At 41.6% G+C, this 23,288-nt stretch overlaps 1 protein-coding gene across 1 annotated transcript; it reads right to left on the bottom strand.

Moving 5' to 3' along the window:
• Positions 1-1,208: 1,208 nt before the first annotated feature.
• setd7 (SET domain containing 7, histone lysine methyltransferase) lies at positions 1,209-19,072 on the bottom strand. The gene is given in 8 exon segments (XM_088344307.1): positions 1,209-1,404; positions 3,397-3,562; positions 3,946-4,053; positions 8,223-8,282; positions 8,285-8,411; positions 18,405-18,484; positions 18,604-18,857; positions 18,963-19,072. Coding segments are annotated over 8 exon segments (1,101 nt in total).
• Between the last annotated feature and the right edge of the window lie 4,216 nt (positions 19,073-23,288).

Here is a 23,288-nt window from a genome sequence, read left to right as displayed (position 1 = left end):
TACATCGAGAGGACGTCATTACTAACTGAAAGTATTCAACTTTATTTTATGATGAGGATGAGGTCTATGTATCGTCTGTGCAGCCCTTTGAGACTTGTGATTAAGGCCGATACAAATAAACCTGACTTGACTGGAACAGAATAACAATTAACAAATAATAACGCACAACACATAATTATGAATGAAAATGAATGCAAACTTTTATTTCGAACATTAAAATAAAAACAGGACAAAAACAATGAGTCAACAACAAAATAATGTCACATAACATGTTCGAAAAGGGGTAGTCAGAAGCAGATGCTTATTTTTCATATCCCTTTATCTTCCCTATTAAATACATTTTACAAATCCTCCTTTCCTCTTATGTCTAATATAACAAAATCTTGTGGATATACTTATTACATAGGTCAGATAACAATAATTATAATAATTACTATAATGACATATTTTATACACTAATCTTCGCAATACCCTCAACGTCATAATGCGCCTAGTTACCAAATGTCACTGCGGCACCAATGATAATAACAACAATAAAAATAAACATAATATTTATAATAACAGTTCTGATATAATAATAGCAACAATAACAACGAGGTAAAAATAGTTATAAACGCAGTATTTCCAATCTCCCTCATATCCCATTCTCTTCATCCCTGTATTTCGCCAGTAATGTTTTTTTGTATTTAAATTTGAACACATGGATAGTTGGACATTGTTTGATCTCATCTTGTAAATTATTCCAAAGTTTGACCTCACACACAGACACACACATACTTTTCCTGGTGGTTCTCACCTTTGGGAATTTGAAATCACAACAGCTCAATTCCCCTCTTTCCGAGTGAATAATTTTTGTATGTTTTCTGGCACTATGTTTTTGGTGACCTTAAATAACAGTTGTGAAGTCTCATCAGCTACACCGCTTATCCTCAGTAGGGTCGCGGGGATACTGGAGCCCATCCCAGCAATTATCGGGCAGTGGGCAGGGGACACCCTGGACTGGCACACGGGGACAGACAACTCACTCACTCAGTCACACCTAGGGACAATTTGGACCACTGTAAGCTGTCTAAGAGAACACAATTCACGTTACATTATTAATGACCATAAAGACAAATAAATTTAAATCAAAAGGAGTGAACCAGCGATAACTGAAACGGGAGGTAGCGAGAGCTCTCTGTATTCTCCTTTAATATTATGTTGCTGCTTCAAACGTCTATATGAACTGCTTGTCAATGTGTGAAGGAACTAAGCTCCTGCTTGTACCAGTCAGGGGCCCAGTCCGGCCCGTCCTTCCCAGTTGCATTCTGATCATAACCATAGGCAACAGTCATCTCCTCATCCTTCTTCACGGCCTTAATTGTACGGATGCATTTGATTGACCCAAAGCGTGGGTGAACCAACCTGGTGAGGCAATTTGGAGGGTTAGGGGAAGATAATCTTAAACTCCGTCAAAATCAGTGTTGGTTGTGTTACTGAAAAGCAGTAATTAGAGTTACTTGTATCTTAATTTAAAACGTAAATTTGTTGCACCCACCTCCCTCTCCAGATTACTTATATCCAGTGTTGGGCACGTTACTTTAAAAAAGTAAGTAGTTATAGTTACTCACTACTTCTTCCAAAAAGTAAATAAGTTGAATTACTGAATTACTTTATAGTCAAATTAACTATTTTCGTCACTTTAAAAATAAGTTTTTGTATGTCAAAAAAAAAGGAAAAAAAACTTTTTGACCGGAGTTGACTTGAAGAGATGGGAATTCCAACTATTTTTAGAGAACCGTTCTTCGGGGTCCCAAACTGCTCTTTAGGTTGTTTTGGTTGCTTTAAGCCCTACATAACCATTTATTCTTCAACATTAAGCATGGAATAACTTAATAAGGGGAGGGAAAAAAAGACAGAAATTGGAAACAAAAAAAATAAAAGAAAAAACAACAACAAAAGGAAAAAAATGTTAAAAGAATAAAAGGAAAGCATTTTACATTGTTATGCAAACACATTAAGTCTTAAAAACAGAAAATAAAATTAAAATATTTATAAATCTACAAAAGAATATAAAATACAAATCAATTTTTTTTTTTAATGCTCAACAAATTTAGAGTCAACAACAATGAATCCTCCCTAAAGAATGCATATCACCAATCACAAGAAAAAAAAGGGGTCTCGGAGGGAACCAGCAGTTTTTGGAGCTTTAATCCCTACGTTATCAAATATTATGTAACGTTATGCACGAAGTGATTTAAAAAGGGGGAAAAATAAAGAAACAAGAAAAACACAATAACAAAAAGAAAAAGAGATTAAAAATGGAAAAAGAATAAACTTTACATTTTTATATAAACACATTAACACTGGGAGCAGCACGGCGGCGCAGTGGTTAGCGCGTGTGCGGCACAGTTCTAAGGTCTTGAGAACCTCCTGTGTGGGTTCAAATCCAGCTACCGGACTTACTGTGCGGAGTTTGTATGTTCTCCCCGTGCTTGCGTGGGTTTCTTCCGGGCACTTTGGTTTCCTCCCACATTCCAAAGACATGCATTTCAGGTGGATTGGCTGGTCCAAATTGTCCCTAGGTGTGAATGAGCGAGCGAGTTGTTTGTCGCTGTGTGCCCTGCGATTGGACAACCTGAACTGGGATTCAGGGTGTCCCCTGCCCACTGCCCAATTGCTGGGATGGGTTCCAGCACCCTCGCGACCCTACTGAGGATAAGCGGTGCAGCTAATGAGATGAGATGAGACATTAACACTGAAAACACAGAAATTTTAATCAAAATATCTATAAATCTACAAAAAAATGAAAAAGAGATACAAAGCAATTTTAACCTTTTTTTTGCTCAACAAATTTCAAGTCAACAACACTGAATCCTCCCAAAAAATGAACTTTGACCAATCACAAGAGAAAAAAGGTGTCTCGGAGGGAACCAGCAGTGGATTGGCAGGGAGCCGGCTCCCTTAGTTCAGTTCCAGGAGCCGGCTCATAAAGATGTTTCGCTCGCAAACGACACGAGTCAGGGTGCTTACATGTTTCGCGAATCAGCCCTCATTTGCCTTTTCTTTCGGCGCATTAGTGATTATTATATTTGTAATCGGTATTTAGCTATGTGGTAGTCACTTTGGATGGTGACACGATCCGAAAAGACATGACGTAAACAACTTGGTGAAAAGAGGAAAAGCGCGCCAATGAACGTCGTCAGGTGTGCAGGGGCATGCCACCATTGGGGTTCTACAGCCAGAGAAATGCACTACCTTTCACCGTCAGTAATGGTAATTTATATTAACCCGATACTGAAAAAATAACGCAGTTACGTAATTCATTACACCGTTATTCCCAAAACTGTTCCCTTGTAAAGCGTTACTCTCAACACTGATCACAATATCAAATTATTCCAGTGGTTTTGTACTTACACATCATATTTGCAGTTGGGTGTAAATTAGTGGTTTGCCTTGTGACCTAAAGAGGCGCGGTATTGTTCTGTCTGGTCAAATGGCTTAGGCACGTCCAGCACAGTGTCCTCATCCAGTGAGATTGTGTTCCGGTTCAACGCCCAGTCTCTGGCCTCAACCTTCGGATAAGTTGCAATTATCAATCACAATCAGTGGTGGGCCTTGAATGCCTACAAGGCCCTCTCTGTTGGCCTAATAATATCTGAATTATGTGATGTTTAATTATATTTTGTCCATCCATACGTATTAAATCAGGGGTCTCCAACGTTGTGCACATGGGCACCAGGATTTACCCTATGGACAGTTGAAGTGCCGTGGACTTGTTCTGAAAATAACTCACAAGTGCTGGGTCATTGAGACTTTCTCGTAAAAAAAAAAAAAATATTGGTTGACTGAGTCTATTTAACCCTATTTTTAATAATTAACCTGGTAACAACAAAGTAATATTTCCAGTTCATGGCCTTCATGGACTAAAAAATATATATATTGCAAATATTGATAATTATGGATGTGTTATTCGTATTCCGTTATAAAAGACCACCACAGTGTCTCGTTCTGCATCTGTCTTGGCAAACAGACCTTGTCCAGCCCCTTTGATCAAGGAATCTGCAACATACACTCTGAAAAACAAAACAAAACAAAACATCAAATCCTGGAGCTCTGCTTCAGAGAGTATCATAATATTAAAAGGACAAAAAACAAATAAGAGATATCATTCAGAAATAAAATACAAAAAAATATGTAAATGGAAATTTAACAGCAATACATTTAATTTGAAATACATGCAAAGGAGAAAAACATGATAAAGGATGTACAAATAAGTTTAATGTACACTACCGTTTAAATGTTTGGGGTCACACAGACAATTTTGTGTTTGCCCATTTCAAGGGAGCCGCGTATTTCACAAAGATGCTTGTGTGTGTGTGATCTGCCAAGGACACCAAAGATAATAAGAAAAATAACTGCACAAAAATCAAACTTAAACAATGTTAAAGTGATTTTATTTACTTTACCTTTTCAAAATGTAGCTATTTTATTTTATGAATGTATGCTGCATTTTATTGCACTCATTTTGTTTCCCAGATAAGGGGCTCATGATGCACCTTTGTTGTTGTTTTATCCAATACTTAAAATAAAAATGACTTAGAAAATTGGATTTCTTAATTGCATTTCTTTATCTTACCAAACAGTTTTAAATTTCATAATTCAATTATATACTGTAGTCACAAAGTTAAACTTAAGGTGTCTGTTTTGTTCTTCCTAGGGGGGCACGACACAGAAAATAATTGAGAAGCACTATATTACACTATGCATGAAACTGGGTTAGAACCATTCTGAAAAGTTGAATACCCTCCCACAAATGTGATGCTCCAGATACCAGACTAGTTCAAAGGAAGGTCAGCTTTATAGCTTCTCCAACCAGCTAAACTGTTTTCAGCTGTGATAACATTATTCAATGCACAAGGGTTTTCTAGTCATGCTTTAGCCCTCTAAGGCAATTAGTAGACACGACGTAGTATTGGAACAATGGAGTGCTGGTTACTGGAAATGGGCCTCTATACACCTATGTAGATATGGCCTTAAAAAAACAGACATTTGTAGCTAAAATAGTGATTCACCATGCTAACAAAGTACCGGTCTATTTCTGATTACCGTATTTTCCGCACTATAGGGCGCACCGGGTTATAGGGCGCACCCCCCAAAAATAGTTTTTGGTCCTATATCTTCCATAGATAAGGCGCACCGGATTATAAGGCGCTACAATGGGAACGTCGACAAAACAGTCAGATGATTCAGTTAAACTTTTTACCCCCTTAACATTCCCAAAGCTTGCAAAGAAGCAAATACGTGTTGTAGACACGTGCGGATGCGGTGTCCGTACGATGTCACTCAAATGCTTCGTTCCAAATATCATTCGGAAGGTTAAAGTCTTGGGATTCAAGAAATGCCAACCATTCCTTAGTTTCTATTTTCTTTTTCGCTCGCAACTTTACTGTACATATGACAATAAACACTTTTGAGTTTAATTCACTCAACTCATCACAGCAACATCAAGATCGTTCTAAAACAAGATACCGGGAAAATATAAAGCCGCATAGCTCACCTAAGTTCTCACGTTCAATAATGATACGCAATCATGGTCTTCTTACAACCGTGAGTGTAGTAAATCCAGGAGAGTAAAATGTTTACAAATACAGACTAATGAAACATGTTCCCTTATGGCGTAGTTTAGCAAGCTTGCTATTCAGTCATCTTTTTCGGCCAATTGCAGGCTTTGTTTTGGCCGTCTAGCCAATCCGAGGCTCCGAATAACTTCAACTAATAGCGATCGATTTAACGAATGATTGACACATCTTTTTCGGCCAAGTGCAGGGTTTGTTTCGGCCCTCTAGCCTATCCGAAGCTCCGAATAACTTTAGCCAATAGCGATCGATTCAAATGATGATTGACACATTGGTTAGCCAATGAAACGCCGGTATATAAATCCCAGCATACACCGCGGACTACTCCACGTTCGGGGGAAAATCGAGTTGGCGGCTGTTGCGTAAGTTGCGAGACCTTGCTATTTAATATTGAGCCATATATAAGGCGCACTGTATTATAAGGCGCATGGTCAGCTTTTGAAAAAAATTAAGACTTTTACGTGCGCCTTATAGTGCGGAAAATACGGTAGTTCAAAAACAATGCTTTTCCTTCAAAAATAATTTAATTTCTAAGCGTCCCCAAACTTTTGAACAGTAGTGTAATGTGGAAAACGTACAGTAATAAATACATGTACATGATATTGGATCTCAATTTTTGTATCTGTTAGAGATTTTTTGACCCCTTACCGTTCCTGTAAAATTCGCCTAAAATCCCAGTCCAAGATGTACCCAAGAATAATTGAATGCTGTTCTTGAGCCGTCTGGATAATATAGACGGTTTTGGTCTCTTTTGAAAGGTAACACTCTCAATTTTTCCCCCCAAACTGAATGCAAGTGCTACTAACATTGAGTAATCTGAGTTGTAACACACAAAAATAGAAGCTTTTTATTCTCGCCTCAATTTTTTTGCAGTCAAATGCCTGCAGATGAGTGTAAGTAACATAGGTACCTTAGGCGGAAATAAGGTAAGCTTGAAGCCTTATCTAACATTTGTGAAATTTGGTCCTATTCTGAAAAACTGAAAATTGTATTGTACACATTTTTCTAGGGCAGCACGGCGGCGCAGTGGTTAGCGCTTGTGCGGCACAGTTTATGTCATGGGAACCTGTCGTGGGTTCAAATCCAGCTCCAGACTTCCTGTGCGGAGTTTGTATGTTCTCCCCGTGCTTGCGTGGGTTTCCTCCGGGCACTCCGGTTTCCTCCCACGTTCCAAAAACATGCATTTCAGGTGAATTGGCCGGTCCAAATTGTCCCTAGGTGTGAATGAGCGAATGAGTTGTCTGTCCCTGTGTGCCCTGCGATTGGCTGGCAACCAGTTCAGGGTGTCCCCTGCCCACTGCCCGGAGATGGCTGGGATGGGCTCCAGCCTCCCCCGCGACCCTAATGAGGATGTTTATTTATAGCGTACTTTAGCAAGCTTGCTACGCCATTGCTAAACTCGGCCGATTGCAGGGTTTGTTTTAGCAATCTAGCCAATCCGAGGCTCCGAATAACTTCAGCCAATAGTGATCGATTCAAATGATGATTGACACATTGGTTAGCCAATGAAACGCCGGTATATAAATCCCAGCATACACCGCGGACATGCTACGCCATTGCTAAACTCGGCCGATTGCAGGGTTTGTTTTGGCCATCTAGCCAATCCGAGGCTCCAAATAACTTCAGCCAATAGTGATCGATTCAAATGATGATTGACACATTGGTTAGCCAATGAAACGCCGGTATATAAATCCCAGCATACACCGCGGACTACTCCACGTTCGGGGTAAAATCGAGTCGGCGGCTGTTGAGTAAATTGCTAGACCTTGCGAATTTAATATTGAGGCATATATAAGGCGCACTGTGTTATAAGGCGCATCGTCAGCTTTTGAAAAAAATTAAGACTTTTAGGTGCGCCTTATAGTGCGGAAAATACGGTACTTTATTTTACCATAGAGGTGGATCTAAAAGGGAAGCTGTGTATTTTTGACCATTTGATGTAACTGTATGGGTTTATGCTGGGGTCACCAAACTATGGCCCACAGGCTCTATCAGGCCCACCAACGGATTTAATCCGGACCGTGAGACAATGCTAAGAGAAGCATAAGGTAAAAAAAGCCGCATCTGGTGAAACAATGACCTAATTTCTTTGATATGTTCTTCGCATGTCACCAAAGCCACGCATTGTAGCTGTGTTTGCTGACTAGTGTAGCTGACTTATTAAACAGAAAATGTGTGCTCACGCCAATTAAGATATATTAAAATAGAAGTGTTTGTGTTAGGCGATACACGTGCACTCACCTACGCTAATGGGCAATATTTAAATAGCTGGCTAAATTTTCTGTACTTGCTTTTTGAATCAATTTTATAAAGCAACATATTAAATTCCATACATTAAAAAACTTCTGAAGTAGCTCAATTGCATTTTTAAGGATTCGTACACCTTTTAATTGGCAAATTCAAGCACCTTTCAAGGACACCCAAAGAGAATTTTCCCATTTTACCAGTATCATTAAAAGTAAAACGTCAGTGCCCATCATAGGAACCGGAGCCTAAACTTTAGTTTCAAACCCTAACTCTATCCCCAACCCAATTTCAGAACCCTAAAATTGATATAAAAGTTTTGTCCCGAAAAATATTTTTCTGGGCAGTGCATCTACTTACCGCAATCCGTGACCTTTAAATAGGGTCTTCCATTCTCTGCAAACATATGGGAGGAGAGCCAACTTGTATAAGTTCCCCCTCCACAAAACCTCCACAAAGAGACGTCTGCCCATCAGGGTATACGTACGCTAAGGAGTCACCAGTCATCTCGCCTTTCTGGTTGACTTGTCCAAACACAAAGCCTCCATCCTTGACAGACCATAGCACACACAAACCCACAAATAAGACATTTTTGGTGTTGTTTTTAAATATGGCCGTGCTTAAGCACCCCCAAATTCAAACCAGAAATTATAACATTTTTAAATCTTTTTTTACCTCAAAAGAGAACAGGATTGGATCAAATGTGATGAAAAATTGTAGATTGTATTTAAGGTTTAATTTAAGCAAAAATATGAACAATGTAGCACCACTCGTTTATTGTATTTTTGTGGAGTAATTCTGTACTTTTGTTTTGTAGTATTTTGTAGTATTCCTACATGATTGTTTTTGTAGTATTTTAAGTCATTATATATTGACCATTTTTGTTTGGCGGGCTGGATGAAAAAGCCTGACAGGCCACATGTGGCCTGCGAGCTGTAGTTTTTCGAGCGCTGCCCAGCTCTGGGTTCTCAGCACCCCCAAAGCTCTGAAACTAAAATTGCTACTTGTTGTAAATAACCATTATGTTGAAACAAAGTTACCGTAAACTACTACATAGAACATTGGAGCTGCACCCTATTTAAAGCTGCAGTCTTTAAATACAGTGCAGCTTCAAGGGCAGCAACATTGGACGTAGGTACAGTAGGTACTTTCTTCAGTATTTACAACGTATCAATATCAAAAATGCTACGCTCCTCTCTCTGTATCACCAGGGTCAATGTCGAGTCGCTGCAGTTTCCTTGAACGCATCGTGGTGCGATGACAAGCGATTGCAAGACACAGCCCTCATTCTTTTTATTTATTAATTGTTTTCACACAGTATTAAATACTGTTTGCGCTTGACTTTAAAACTGCAATCTTGAATGGTCACATGATCCGAAGATTTGAGACCTAGGCATATTAGGGCAGGGGAAATAGATGAAAACTTTTGGCATGTTGCCGTTAGCATGACTTGTTAGCATCTCGCCGTTAGTATGTTGCCGTTACCATGTTGTCGTAAGCTGCTTTGTAGCAAGCATTTACTCATTAGCATTTACTTGTTAGAGCGTATGTGTTAGCATGACTTGTTACCATTTAGTCATTAGTTTGGCTCGTTAGCATGTACTCTTTAGCATGATTCGTTAACATGTAGCTGTTTACATGACTGGCACTTGTTAACTTCTGCTCATTTGGATATAGCTGTAATTATGACACTTAGCATCTTATCATTGGCATGTAGCCGTTAGCATGCCTTTATAGCATGCCTCGAAACATTTACTAGTTTGCATGTATCCGTTAGCATTACTCATTAACATGTAGCTATTAGCATTACTTGTCAACATCTACTTGTTAGCATGACTAGTTAGTCTGTAGCTGTAGCATGACTTATTAGTATTTACCCGTTAGCATGTAGCTGTTTACATGACTCATAAGCATGTAGCCATGAGCATGACTCGTTAGCATGTAGTTGTTAGCATTTAGCTGTTAACATGCCTTGTTAGCATGTGGCTAGTAGCATGACTCCTTAGCATGTTGTTGTTAGGATGACTAATTAGCATCTACTTGTTAGCATGTAGCTGTTACCATGACTCGCTAGCATGTAGTCGTGAGAATGTATTAATTAGCATGTAGTTGTTAGCATATAGTCGCTAATATGTAGTCATCAGCAGGTAGTTGTTAGCATAACTCGTCAGCATCTACTCGTCAGCATATAGTTGTGAGCTTGACTCGCTAGCATGTTCACTCTACAATAAATCACAATCTCTAGTCAGACAACTGCTCAATTAGACGTATGTATGGGGGGGATTGGGACAATGCAGCAATGAGCCTAGCATTCAGGTAGAGCAAACACAGAAACCCAAAGGGATTACAAAAGACCCAATTTTGTTAAACTACGCACAGATAGTGAAGTGTTCTCTCCCCAATCTAGGTAGGTGATTGTTACTTTTCCTTTCGTCTTTTTTGCCGCATGTCTTTGTGGCGCAACAAGGGTTGCTGACTAGTTAAAATGTTATATTTTGGGATTTTTATGTTTTTTTGTAAAGCAGAAAAGTGAAGTACCAGTATATCACCACAAGATGGCATAGTCTCACGGGTCAGAGAAGGGTGCTTGGGCCAAGTCTCACGGGACCTCACGTGATTTAATGAGACTTGTTCAATAAATCACTCTTAATGTCAACAAGTAAATGGTGTCGTGTGAGACTGACATTTACCATCCATTTTGTAGGTAAAACAACAACAACCCCCCAAAAAAATTTAAAATATATATATAAAATAAATGTGTAACACCAGCTGGAGCTAGACCATCCACCTGTGTCCCGTTACATATTTTGGCGAGCCAGCCAGGAGGTGATCAAGCCATTAATTCACCGGAAAAAGAGACGAATCTGGATCAACATTTTTTTTTAAAAAGGAAAAAATTGAGCAATTACGGGACGAAGTAAGCAGAGAACTGCTGAAGTTGGACAAAACAGAGCTCATCTCCACATGTCAAAAGCTAAAGTGCTCAGAGCCATTAGGTGGGTTCGAAAAGGAAGCTCGTCGTGCCGTCATCAGACTGGCTGAGGAGTGAGGAGGATGAAGTGGAGGAAGGAGAGAGAAGAGTTGCTCAGCATTTCAGCAGTATTTGCAGTATATCCTGTCATGGATGAAGAACCTGAAAAAGGAAGAATCAAGTGAGTCAGAGGTTGTACCTGATAAGCCAAGTGAATTAGATGTCTTGAAAGAGAGATATCTTAAGCTGCAAGAGGAACAGAAGGAAGCCCGTCGACTGCTTGAAGAGGAGATTGCTGTCTCGGAAGGACAAAAGATCAGAGAACCAGCGGTAGAAACAAAGACAGTCATAATGCCACTACCTTCAATGAAACTGCCTATAGTGACTCTCAGACGAGAATTTCGGATCTGTGGTCAGATCGGAGAACCAGGCCAAAGAGAGAAAATCTACACCAGCCTAATCAACCAAATAGACACTGGACAACGTAAGGGACACTCAGAAGGAGAGATCATCGAAGCCGTCACACGTGCAGTGACCCCTGGCCTACATCTGAGGGACATGCTAGAGGTAAAAAGAGACCTGACCCTGCGCAATCTTAAAACTATTCTTAAAAGTCACTACAAGGTTGACTCATCCTCAGACTTGTTACACCGGCTAATAAACATTACACAAGACCCAAAGGAAACGGCCCAAACATTCCTGTTCAGAGCAATTGAACTGAAGAAGAAGGTAATGTGGAGCTTAAGTAATGAAGATGAGGGTGAGCAGTTTAGTACTGAACTAATTTAGAGAAAATTCCTCCGCTCTGTTGAAACAGGCCTGTATAATGATGCTGTAAAATTCCAGATTAAGCCGTACCTTAAAAGTCTCAGTGTCACAGATGAAGAATTGATTGAGCTAATAAATGAGGCAGCAAACCTGGAGCAGGAACGGCAGCAAAAACTGAAGAAAACAGGAATGAACAAGTATCCTAAATTTAGTGAAATTCAAACAGAGGTGTCAGCTCATGCCCATAAACCTTCACCAGAAGATCACAGAGATCCGATAAACACAGCTGAGCTCAGAGCCAAAATTAAGCAAGGTCAGGGACACAGCACAGGTCAGGATACCAGAACTAGTCACCTCATAGAAGGGCTCAGAGCAGATTTGTTGGAAATGAAAAAAATGGTTTTGGAGTGTACAGAGGCTAACAAAAAGACTCAAACAGATAGAGCTGGCAGATCTTCAGGCTACATCGGAGACAAGGTCAGAAACTATTCTCCAAGTGAGCAAAGCATTTTCATTAACTTTTAAATCGGCAAAGTCAATGCTCAGACTTGTTCAGTCCCAAGAGATTCAGGAAGAAGTGGGAATCGTGCATACGGCGAAGAAGAAGATTCAACTTGCAGCTGGACAGGTCAGTGTTGTATATGTGAAAGCTAGTAGTGGAGCACAATTTCGAGGTCAAAACCTTCTACTTGTGCCTGGTGAAGAACCCGCCCTACCCGAGGGGGTCATCATTGAAGAGGGGTAAGTCACTATACCCACTGACAGGTCAATGTATGTGGCGATCCCCATTGCGAATGTCAGCAAGCAGACCCTGACCTTAAATAAACGCACAGTCCTGGGTCACCTCCAGATAGTCAAGACTGCTTATCCAGTGAGAATGGAACAGTTAAAGAGTGGTATCACCAAAGGAGATGGAGAGAGAGAGAAGTGTAAACAGAGTGACACCAAACAGGCAAGTTAACAGCTAAAGGACCCCACTGTACACCAACCCAAAACACCAAAACCAAATCAGTGGGATCCTCCAGTTGATCATTCCCACCTAACTGATGACCAGAGGGACACAGTGAAGCAATTACTGAGAGAGGAGTGTCATGCGTTTGCCTTTGATGAAGATGACATAGGTTGTATCCCTTCCCTGAAACTTCACATTAGTCTTCAGGACCCTATCCAGTAAAGAGAACGTACATGTCAGTCCCCAAACCACTACATAATGAGGTCAAAGAATATCTTCAGGACTTGCTGAACCGTGGTTGGATTGTCCAATCAAAATCTCCATACGCATCACCAGTGGTATGTGTGAGGAAGAAAGATGGGACATTGAGACTTTGCTGTGATTACAGGGACCTGAACAGAAAATCGATCCCTGCTTGTCATCCAATCCCTCGAATCCAAGATATGCTAGACTCGCTCACAGGCAGCTCTTGGTTCTCAGTCTTGGATCAGGGGAAGGCCTACCACCAGAGGTTCCTGGGGGAGTAAAGTCAACACCTTACTGCCTTCATAACGCCCTGGGGCCTTTATCAGTGGACCAGAATCCCCTTTGGTTTGAGTTCAGCCCCCGCTGAGTTTCAGCGTAACATGGAAGAGTGCCTTGTGGGTCTGAGGGATATCATATGTCAACCATACCTTGATGATAATCTCGTTCACAGTTCTAGCTTCGAGGACCATGTCAACCACATTAGATCTGTGTTACAGAGATACCAAAAACATGGAGTTAAGCTCAGTCCACATAAGTGTGAGGTGTTCAAGCGAGAGGTTAGATTCCTGGGACGGATGGTGTCTGGGGAAGGCTACACAATGGACCTTTTATACCAAACTTCTCCAGAATTGACCCCTGTACCAGCTACTCTCTTCACCGCCTGACAAGACAACACCAGCACAGCCAAAGGTGAGCATGGGACCAAAAGAAATAAAGGTAACCTCCTACCTAACACACCCATACACTGGACACCTACCCACCAAGAGACACTGAACTTCCTCATAGATAAGCTGTTCAAGCCCCCCATTCTTGGGTACCCTGACTTCACCCAGCCATTTACTTTGCATTGTGATGCATCCCAGGAGGAACTGGGTGCAATGCTTTATCAGAGGCAGAACAGCAAAATGGTTGTGATTGGATACGGGTCCAGAACACTTACCCAACCGGAAAAGAATTATCACATGCACTCAGGGAAGCTAGAGTTCTTACCACTGAAGTGGGCAATTTGTGAGCGTTCCCGCGACTATTTGTATTATGCTCTTCATTTCACAGTATATACAGATAACAACCCCCTTACCTTTGTCCTCTCAACAGCTAAGCTTAATGCCACAGGTCATATGTGGGTTGCTGAGTTGTCAGATTTCAACTTCTCAATAAAGTACCGCCCTGGCAAACATAACACTGATGCAGATGGCCTATCGCGTATGCCCGTGGACACAAACAAGCTCATGGAGCAGTGTACAGAGGAGGTTCACTAGGAGGTTATCAGTGCATCTGTGCAGGGAGTGACTATACAAAGGGCTACACCTTCCATCTGGGCCATGTCAATGTCTGTAGAGGCGGTAACAGCAGTGAGAGACTCATCTACCCTGAGCAAACCTCTAACAACAGAGAAAATCAGAGAAAGTCAGCTGAGAGACCCTGTCATCAGTCAAGTCCTCCAGTTTAAAAATAACGGTCAGCAGCAGCCTCCTAACAAGGTACTCAAAACTGAGTTAGCTGACATAAGAGCTTTATTGAGACAGTGGAATAAGTTGTATATCGATGGGAAAGGTGTCCTCTACAGAAAGCCAGTGACAAATGTCAGCTTGTCCTGCCAAAAGAATATCACTCCACGGTATTTCAAGAACTCCACTGTGAGATTGGACATCCTGGTGTCGACAGAAAACACAGCTTGATCAGAGACTGGTTTTATTGGGCCTGTATGCAGAGTGACATAGACCACTTTGTCACCAAGGTCTGAGTGTCTGAAGACTAAACAACCCCACTAAACAACCAGGGCCCCTCTCATGCCCATTGTATCAACACGTCCTTTCGAAATAGTGTCTGTTGATTTCCTCCAATTAGAGACATGCAAACAAGGGTACCAGTATATCCTAGTCGTAATGGATCATTACACCCGCTTTGGACAGGCCTATGCCACCAAGAACAAAAGTGCCAAGACGGTGGTTGACAAGTTGTTTAATGATTTTGCTCTGCATTGGGGTTTTCCTGAACGCATTCATCATGACATGGGTGGCGAGTTCCAGAACCGACTGATGGACCAGGTGCAGAGGTGTAGTGGTGTGAGAGGCTCTCATACTACCTGCTAACATCCACAAGGCAACGGACAGGTAGAGGGTTTTAACAGGACACTACTGTCAATGCTCCGAACTCTCACAGCTACAGGAAAAGCAGACTGGAAAAGTTCACTGGCCAAGATGATTCATGCATACATCTGCACACTCAGCAAGGCCACCGGATTCTTACCCTATTACCTGCTTTATGGCAGCACACTGCCAATCGACCTGCCTTTCAACATACCATCCACAGAGGGACAAGAGAGCTATGCAGCTTACGTTGAAGATTGGCAAACCAGAATGAGACAAGCATACGCGATTGCCTCCAGCACAGCAGCCAAGGAAGCTGCTCGGGGTAAAGCTGGTTATGACAAAAGAGTTCAAGGGGCTGCCCTGAGCTTGGTGGACGGGTGCTCATCCGTAATCTGTCAGTAAGAGGGGGTTCGGGCAAGCTACGATCCTATTGGGAGGACCGAGTCCATGTGGTGTTGAAAAGAAGAGGTAGTGACAGTCCTGTTTATGAGGTGGTACCGGAGGGAGGTGGTAAATGTCGTGTGTTGCACAGAAATCTCCTTCTTCCATGTAACAGTTTACCCCTAAGCAGGGTTGGGTAGGGTTACTTTAACTTGATTACTTTCAATTACTTTTGGAATACTCCAATACCAAATATGCTAATAAAAGACAAAGGAAACTAAATATGAATAAAATTACTAAATTTTGTGCAGGCTTGCGGAGTAACGGAACACATGGAACGGCAAAAAGGATGTTGGCAAGCTGTTTGGATTTTTTTCATTTAGTTTCTGTCGCATTTTATGTTAGTTTTGCCGATCAAAGAGATCAAAGCCAGGAGAGAAAGCTTACCACATGTTGTGAGTCATAATTTTATTCATATTTAGTTTATTTTGTCTTTTATTAGCATATTTGGTATTGGAGTAATCCAAAGGTAATTGAAAGTAATCAAGTTAAAGTAACCCTACCCAACCCTGCCTCTAAATCACTCTGAAAGAGACACAGAACAGAGAAGAGCAAGCTCCACACAGAGGATAAAAAGAGGACAGAAGCCAAACAGTTGGAATGCTCTGACAGTGACAGCAGTGAGGAGGGTGAGTTGGTGTGTCACTTCCCTACCCGACCGCAACAGAGCCAAAGGACTGGAGACCTAAACCCTGAGGTAGAGCCTTTCGTGCCAGGGATTAAATATCTACATGAGGAACCTGCACCACAGGACATAGGACAGGACATTGTTGACCAAATGCCCACAGAGGACGGAGATGACAAGGCTTCAGAGATGGGAGATGACCACACGCCAGCAGAGGACAGCGATGACAATACTGCAGTGCCTGCTGATCATCTTCTAGAGCCATCATTAGAGTATCCAACGTCAGAGGAAGATGAGCCTGCATCACCAGTCGTGAGTGCCTACCCGCAGAGGGAGCGGCGTCGCACACGAATGCTAACCTATGAGACCCTTGGTGAGCCATCGATGGTCGAGGTTGGAGTTGATGACCTGCGTGTAAGTACGCCTTCAGCCTGCAAGAGACTGTGGCGACCTTGGGCCATGCTCAATCTTAATGTAAAATAGACACTCAGACAGATATTTGAAGAAATCGATCTACTTTCAAGGACACTGAGTACTGAGAATACAAGGTAAAGATATTACATTAGAAACCTATTGGATGGATCCTGTAAACTGACAACAATGGTAACAGACTAATGGAATTAAGCGGCCGAAAATGGAGTTCTGTTACACTGGGATATTTATCTTTAAAGATAACTGGTTTACTGAAATTTGAACTGCATGATGTATGTGATCTAGTTAGGAGGTACAACATGATTCATGAATATTACTGTCAGAAGTACGGAATGTTAATTTACAGGTCATATGCCTGTCTAGAGCAACACCATGTGGGATTTCATAGGGAGAATTCAATGTGTGTAGATAAGTTGCCTTTTTAACTAAATGTCTGAAGACATTTAGGTTTGAGGGGGAGAGTGTGGCGCAACAAGGGTTGCTGACTAGTTAAAATGTTATATTTTGGGATTTTTATGTTGTTTTGTAAAGCAGAAAAAGTGAAGTACCAGTATATCACCACTAGATGGCATAGTCTGACAGGTCAGAGAAGGGTGCTTGGGCCAAGTCTCACGGGACCTCACGTCATTTAATGAGACTTGTTCAATAAATCACTCTTAATGTCAACAAGTAAATTGTGTCGTGTGAGACTGACATTTACCATCTATTTTGCAGGTGAGATGTTTATACTGGTAACACACTTACTGTGAGGAGGATAATATGTGAAAATATGTTTGTAAAAGTTGTTTGTGATGTCTGTAAAGTTTACAAAAAGTTAAATAGTACGAGTGAGTCGTCCGTTAGCATAAGCAACAGAGTGAGGTATGCTAAATTATGCGGGACTGGGTTAAGAGTGCCCTGTGATGTTAATATGTATATATGGTTACCATATAACACAAAGTGAGTTGTTTTGGAAGGTACAGCTATGGTGTTTTTGTTGAATGATTCTTGAAAAGTACCAATTGATGGCAATGTAATTTTGTATTTATATGTTAAAAGGGTTATCATGTGATTTAATGAGACTTGTTCAATAAATCACTCTTAATGTCAACAAGTAAATGGTGTCGTGTGAGACTGACATTTACCATCTATTTTGCAGGTAAAACAACAACAACCAAAAAAAAAACCAAATGTGTAACACCAGCTGGAGCTAGACCATCCACCTGTGTCCCGTTACATCTTGCAATAAATACAATATTGTTCAGATAGCTCCCAGGTAGTGTGCGGACTCCCGAATGCTTCCAGTTTTGTTTGATTTAGGTTAGCCCTGTTAGCAGTCGGCTAGCTGACTAGCCTGCCGTGCTATTTTTTTTTTCCCTGGCTGGGTTCATTTTTTTTGCTGCCGTGGTAGTTTTTTGTTGTTGGCTAGTGGTTATCCTGGCTTCCTACTGCATGCTTTTGGTTAGCCAGTCTCCCGTTTTTCTCCCAATCTAGCCATTTTTATCAGCCAGCTAGCTAGATAGCTAGCCTCTGTTAGCTCTGTGTGTTATTTTTGCTGGTTCGCCCCATTTTGGCCGCTCGCCTTTTGTTGTGCCTTTACTGCACCCACCTACGACACAACTACGAAAACTACTTAAAACACTCAAAACCTTTACAACTAATTAAAAGGTAAACCAATATGGCGAGTAGCTTGCTTAGGGTGCTGGAGTTCTTGACATATCGTCAGAGCTCAGGAAGTCAAAGACGAGACACATTGTCTCCAAAATGCATTACCTCGGAAATTAATTTGAATATAGCGATGGTATATATATGTAGATAAATAGATAGATGTATAGATATTTTGAAAAAAACACATACTACTTACTCATATTTTGTATGTTTTAGAATTTGGGTATCCCTTTTAACCTACGCTTTAAATGTAGTGCGGCTCATTCAAAGACAAAATCTTGATTGGTTCTTAAGTTTGGCGATGCAGCTTTCAATGAAGTGCGCTCTGTAGTCTACAATTTACAGTAACCTGAGAAATATATCTCACTGGGTAATACAGCCAGCATTCCCCACAGCGGATGTTGTTTTTGTACTGCCCCTTGAACAGCAAGCAGTTGTAGTGGTCAACTGATTCAATTTTACCCTACTTCCTACTTACCCTCTCTATATCTGTCTTCATTGGTTGGTTGGGGGGGAGCGCGTTGTGCCATTGACACTGTGTATAGTGGCAATGGGACGCTGCTGACCTCGTCCCGGGACGTTGTGAATCGGTGGCCAGAGTACTTCGAAGATCTCCTCAATCCTACCGACACGTCTTCCTCTGGAGAAGCAGAGACGGAGGACTCTGGGTTGGGCTCTCGTATCTCTGGGGTCGAAGTCATGGAGGTGGTCAAAAAGCTCCTCAGTGGCAGGGCCCCAGGGGTCGATGAGATTCACCCAGAGCTCATTAAGGCTCTGGATGTTGCGTGGACATCGGGGACAGTCCCTCTGGATTGCCAGACTGGGGTGGTGGTTCCCCTCTTTAAGAAGGGGGATCGGAGAGTGTGTTCCAACTACAGGGTAATCACACTTCTCAGCCTCTCTGGGAGGGTCTGTTCAGGGATACTGGAGAGAAGGGTCCGCCAGGAGGTCGAATCTCGGATTCAGGAGGAACAGTATGGTTTTCATCCCAGCTGTGCAACACTGGACCAGCTCTATACCCTCTGCAGGGTCCATGAGGGGGGCATGGGAGTTCGCCTATCCAGTCTACATGTGTTTTGTGGATTTGGAGAAGGCCTTTGACTAGGCACTTCGGTTTCCTCCCACATTACAAAAACATGCATGTCAGGGTAATTGGCCGGTCCAAATTGTCCCTAGTTGTGAATGAGCGAGACAATTGCCTTTCTCTATGTGCCCTGCGACTGGCTGGCAACCAGTTCATGGCGTCCCCTGTCCACTTCCCGAAGATAGCTGGGATAGGCTCCAGCACCCCCGTGACCCTACTGAGGATAAGCGGTGCAGATAATGGATGGATGAATATATATATATATATATATATATATATACATATATATATATATATATATGTACGTGTGTATGTATATATATCCTGTATATATGCAAAGGGAACCCAATTGGATATGCATTTCTACAGTAACTTATCATGTAGTCGTGTCTTATATATGTGTGTGTGTATCAATCAGTGACTTTTAAGTCACTGATTGATACATTTGGTTTCAATCAAGTAGTTTAAGTGCCCACTCATAAGGATGGGAACACTCTAGATCTTGTTTTGACCCGTGGCGTAGTAGCCTCAAATGTTACAGTTTTACCGTATCCTAATGCCATCTCTGATCACTATCTTGTTAAGTGTGAGGTGCTGTTTAATGTTTACTGTGGTAAGTAAAATTTAGGCTTTAGCAGTCGCAATAGCCGCCCTACAACGGCATTGGCTTTAAAAGAACTATTACCTATGGTAACTGCAGCCTTCCCTTCGTACACTGGGTCTGATGACTCACTTACAAATAACTTTAATACTGCTTTGGTTAATGTTCTTGATTCTGTGGTGCCCCTAAGGCATACATTTTGACCTAAAAAGCATACACCTTGGTTTACTCAAGAAACCAGGTCACTCAAACAAGGTTGCAGAAAACTTGAACGAAAATGGCGCACTACAAAGCTGGAGGTCTTCCAACTGACCTGGTGTGACAGCTTGCTGAAATATAAAGTAGCTCTTGCCTCAGCTAAAGCATCGTTTTTCTCTAAGATTATTGTTACACATAAGCATAATCCGAAATTTTTGTTTGACACAGTGGCGAAACTTACCAGACAACAAATTAACCCAAATACTTATTCTGCTAATGACATTATGGAATTTTTTTAATAAAAAGATTCAACTAATCAGGAATGAAATTTTAAAAGAACGCTCTGTAACCTTCTCCTATCTCAAAGATGTGGAGGTGTTAAGTAAGGACCGTGTCGGCGGTTGTTCAGAAACATTCTCCAGTTTCAATGATGTGACCCTTGATAGTCTAACACAGATGGTCAGTAGGGCCAAACAAACTACTTGCCTGCTTGATCCGTTTCCAGCTTCACTGGTAGAAAGGGGTGGATCTGTTTGGGATCTTAGGACCATCAGTTTTGAATATTATTAATATATCGCTATCCTTGGGTATTGTTCCATTAGCCTTCAAGTCTGCCGTCATTACACCCACGCTCAAGCAACTTAACCTTGACCCAGTAAGTCTAGGTAATTATAGGCCAGTATCAAATCTGCCATTTTTTGCAAAATTACTTGAAAAGGTCGCTGCACAGCAGTTAAATGACTTCATGTAAGAAAATAACCTTTTTGAAACTGTCCAGTCAGCTTTAGGGCAAATCATTCTACTGAGACAGCCCTGGCTAAAGTAACCAATGATCTCCTTTTAACAATAGATTCTGGTGCCTCATCAATGTTACTGCTGCTGGATCTCAGCGCTGCTTTTGATACGGTCGACCACAACATATTATTGGTTCGTCTAGAACGCATTGGTATCTCAGGAACTGTACTCTCGTGGTTTAGGTCCTACCTGTCAGACAGGATGCAATGTGTTAACCATGGCAATCTGACCTCTAAACAATCTAATGTCCCCTGTGGGGTTCCACAGGGCTCTGTACTTGGCCCCCTTCTTTTTAGTATTTATATGATCCCGCTTGGTGAGTATAATATTAGTTTCCATTGCTATGCTGATGACACTCAACTGTATGTGCCACTGGAGACAACTGGACAGTTAAGTTGTAGAAATCTGGAGGCTTGCCTTACTGAGATTCAAAGATGGATGTCACTTAATTTTTTGCGCCTTAACCCAGAAAAAACTAAAATGTTGATATGGGTCCAGCTCACTGTCGTGAGTTGTTTTCAAACACTACCCTAGACCTAGACAAATGTGATATCACCCAGAGTGAATCGGTCAAAAATCTTGGTGTTATATTTGATCCTAATCTGTCGGTTCAGTCACACGAGAAAAATATTACTTGAATAGCTTTTTACCACCTCTGTAATATTGCGAAGATTCGTTCGATGCTGTCCCAATTAGATGCAGAGGTTTTAATTCATGCGTTTATTACTTCTCGGCTTGATTAAAGTAATGTATTGCTTTCTGGTCTCCCGATGTCTAGCATCAAAAGTTTGCAGCTGGTTCAGAATGCGGCAGCTAGACTAAGACCAAAAAGTTTGAGCATATTACTCCTGTATTGGCCAACTTGCACTGGCTCCCAGTCCACTTAAGATGTGAATTGAAGGTTCTCTTATTAATATATAAATGTTTGCATGGACTTGCACCTTCTTATCGCTTTTGATATTCTGTATTGTCCGGTCTTTTTCCGACTGCCTGCCTGATTGATACGAAGGAGAAGGACGATTGGAGATGAGTCAGCTGACCAGCGTCTGACCTGAAGCATGTCAACCCCTGCATTTACCAGCTGGCAGAGATAGGAAGCTGCATCATGGCCGTCATAGACTTTCTGGATTAGTTTACAGGCTGGGGGCGACCTTGGTGTCATGCTCTTTCCGGACATTTTCAGCATCTTACCTAGTGTTTACTATTCTGTGTACAGTAATGCTAATTGTGATTCACCCTGGTCAATCCTGGAAGGGCGATTACCACATGTGAGGTCCTTTCTCTAGGTTTCTCTTTTCTCCTCACACTGAGGTTTTTGAGTTGTTCCTTGCCCGCATGCTGGTTTAAGATCAGGTAATTGTGTCATTATAATCCTGTGCAGTCCTTTGAGACATTTTTGTGATTAAGGGCTATATAAATAAATGTGACTTGACTTGACTTTTGTTGGACGTTCAAATGAAAGAGGAATTTTTTTACTTGATCGTTTATATCTAAGTACTGTTACCTGGTGAGTGGAGGCCAGCAAGAGAACCTCACCTGCAATGCTCACGCCATAAACCCTAAGCGAAAATACTCCGCTGTTTCGCGGACAAAACAAGCTCCAAAGTAAGCCCTAAGTGTCCTTGAAAGCCTGACCGAAAAGAGTGCACCCTTATCCGGTGAGTAGAGGGCAGAGATAGGCTCTGAATTAATGCAATGTGACTCCTGGGGATGGCCCCAGCACTGTAAGTGGCCTTGCAGATGATAGTGCGCCGTTCGCCATCTGAAACGAGTCTTAGAGAATGCCCTAATCAAACCCTTACACCGCACACTTTTCTATGGCACAGGGATCATGAGCCTCTTTAATGAGTACACATCGCTCTGAATTAAAAATTATATTAATGAAAATCACTTTTGTACCATCTCTAGTCTGATAAGCATGGACTCAACTCTAGTGCGCACATAGCTGACATAGCACTATTAGTATGGATCAGGGGTGTCAAACTAATTTTAACCTCAGGGGCCACACGATAGAAAAAAATGATCTCGGGGGCCGGACTAGTAGATTAGAGAGAAAGAAATAAGGGAAAAAGAGAGAAAGAAATGGAGAAAGAGAGAGAAAGAAAGAAAAAAAGAGAGATAGACAAAGAAATAGAGAAATAATTTGAGAGAGTAAGACAGAGAGAGAGAGAGCCAGAGACTAAGAGAGCGAGAGAGAAATTCAAGTACAGCCTTTGTGAGAGGCACCTGGCTTTGGCAGCATCAAGTTCCAACCTGCAGCTTGTTTTTCTCTTGCGCTTCTTTGAGCGTTGTCCCACGGGCTGGATTCAATCCATTAGCGGGCCTTTCAAGACCTTCATGTTCTCGTCCTCACTGTCCACCTTGTGAGCGCGAAGCAGGGAGACAAACAGTCCTTCTGACAGCTGAGTCAGGGGACTGACTGCGGCCGGCCACCTGACAGCTGACACTTAACACATGGTCCCAATTTATGTCTGTGGCTTTGACGTCACAGGACAAAAAAAAGATTGTGGTCGTGATTTCAAATAAACTCTATGCTCAAGAACTTATGAGATATCTCCGCTAAAGTTTAGGTG

Source organism: Urocampus carinirostris, chromosome 9 (genome assembly GCF_059441175.1).
Source record: "Urocampus carinirostris isolate Australia breed hairy pipefish chromosome 9, RoL_Ucar_1.0, whole genome shotgun sequence".
Classification (NCBI taxonomy): Eukaryota; Metazoa; Chordata; class Actinopteri; order Syngnathiformes; family Syngnathidae; genus Urocampus; species Urocampus carinirostris.
Note: the sequence above shows the minus strand (reverse complement) of the source record. Positions and strands in the feature narration are given on the sequence as shown.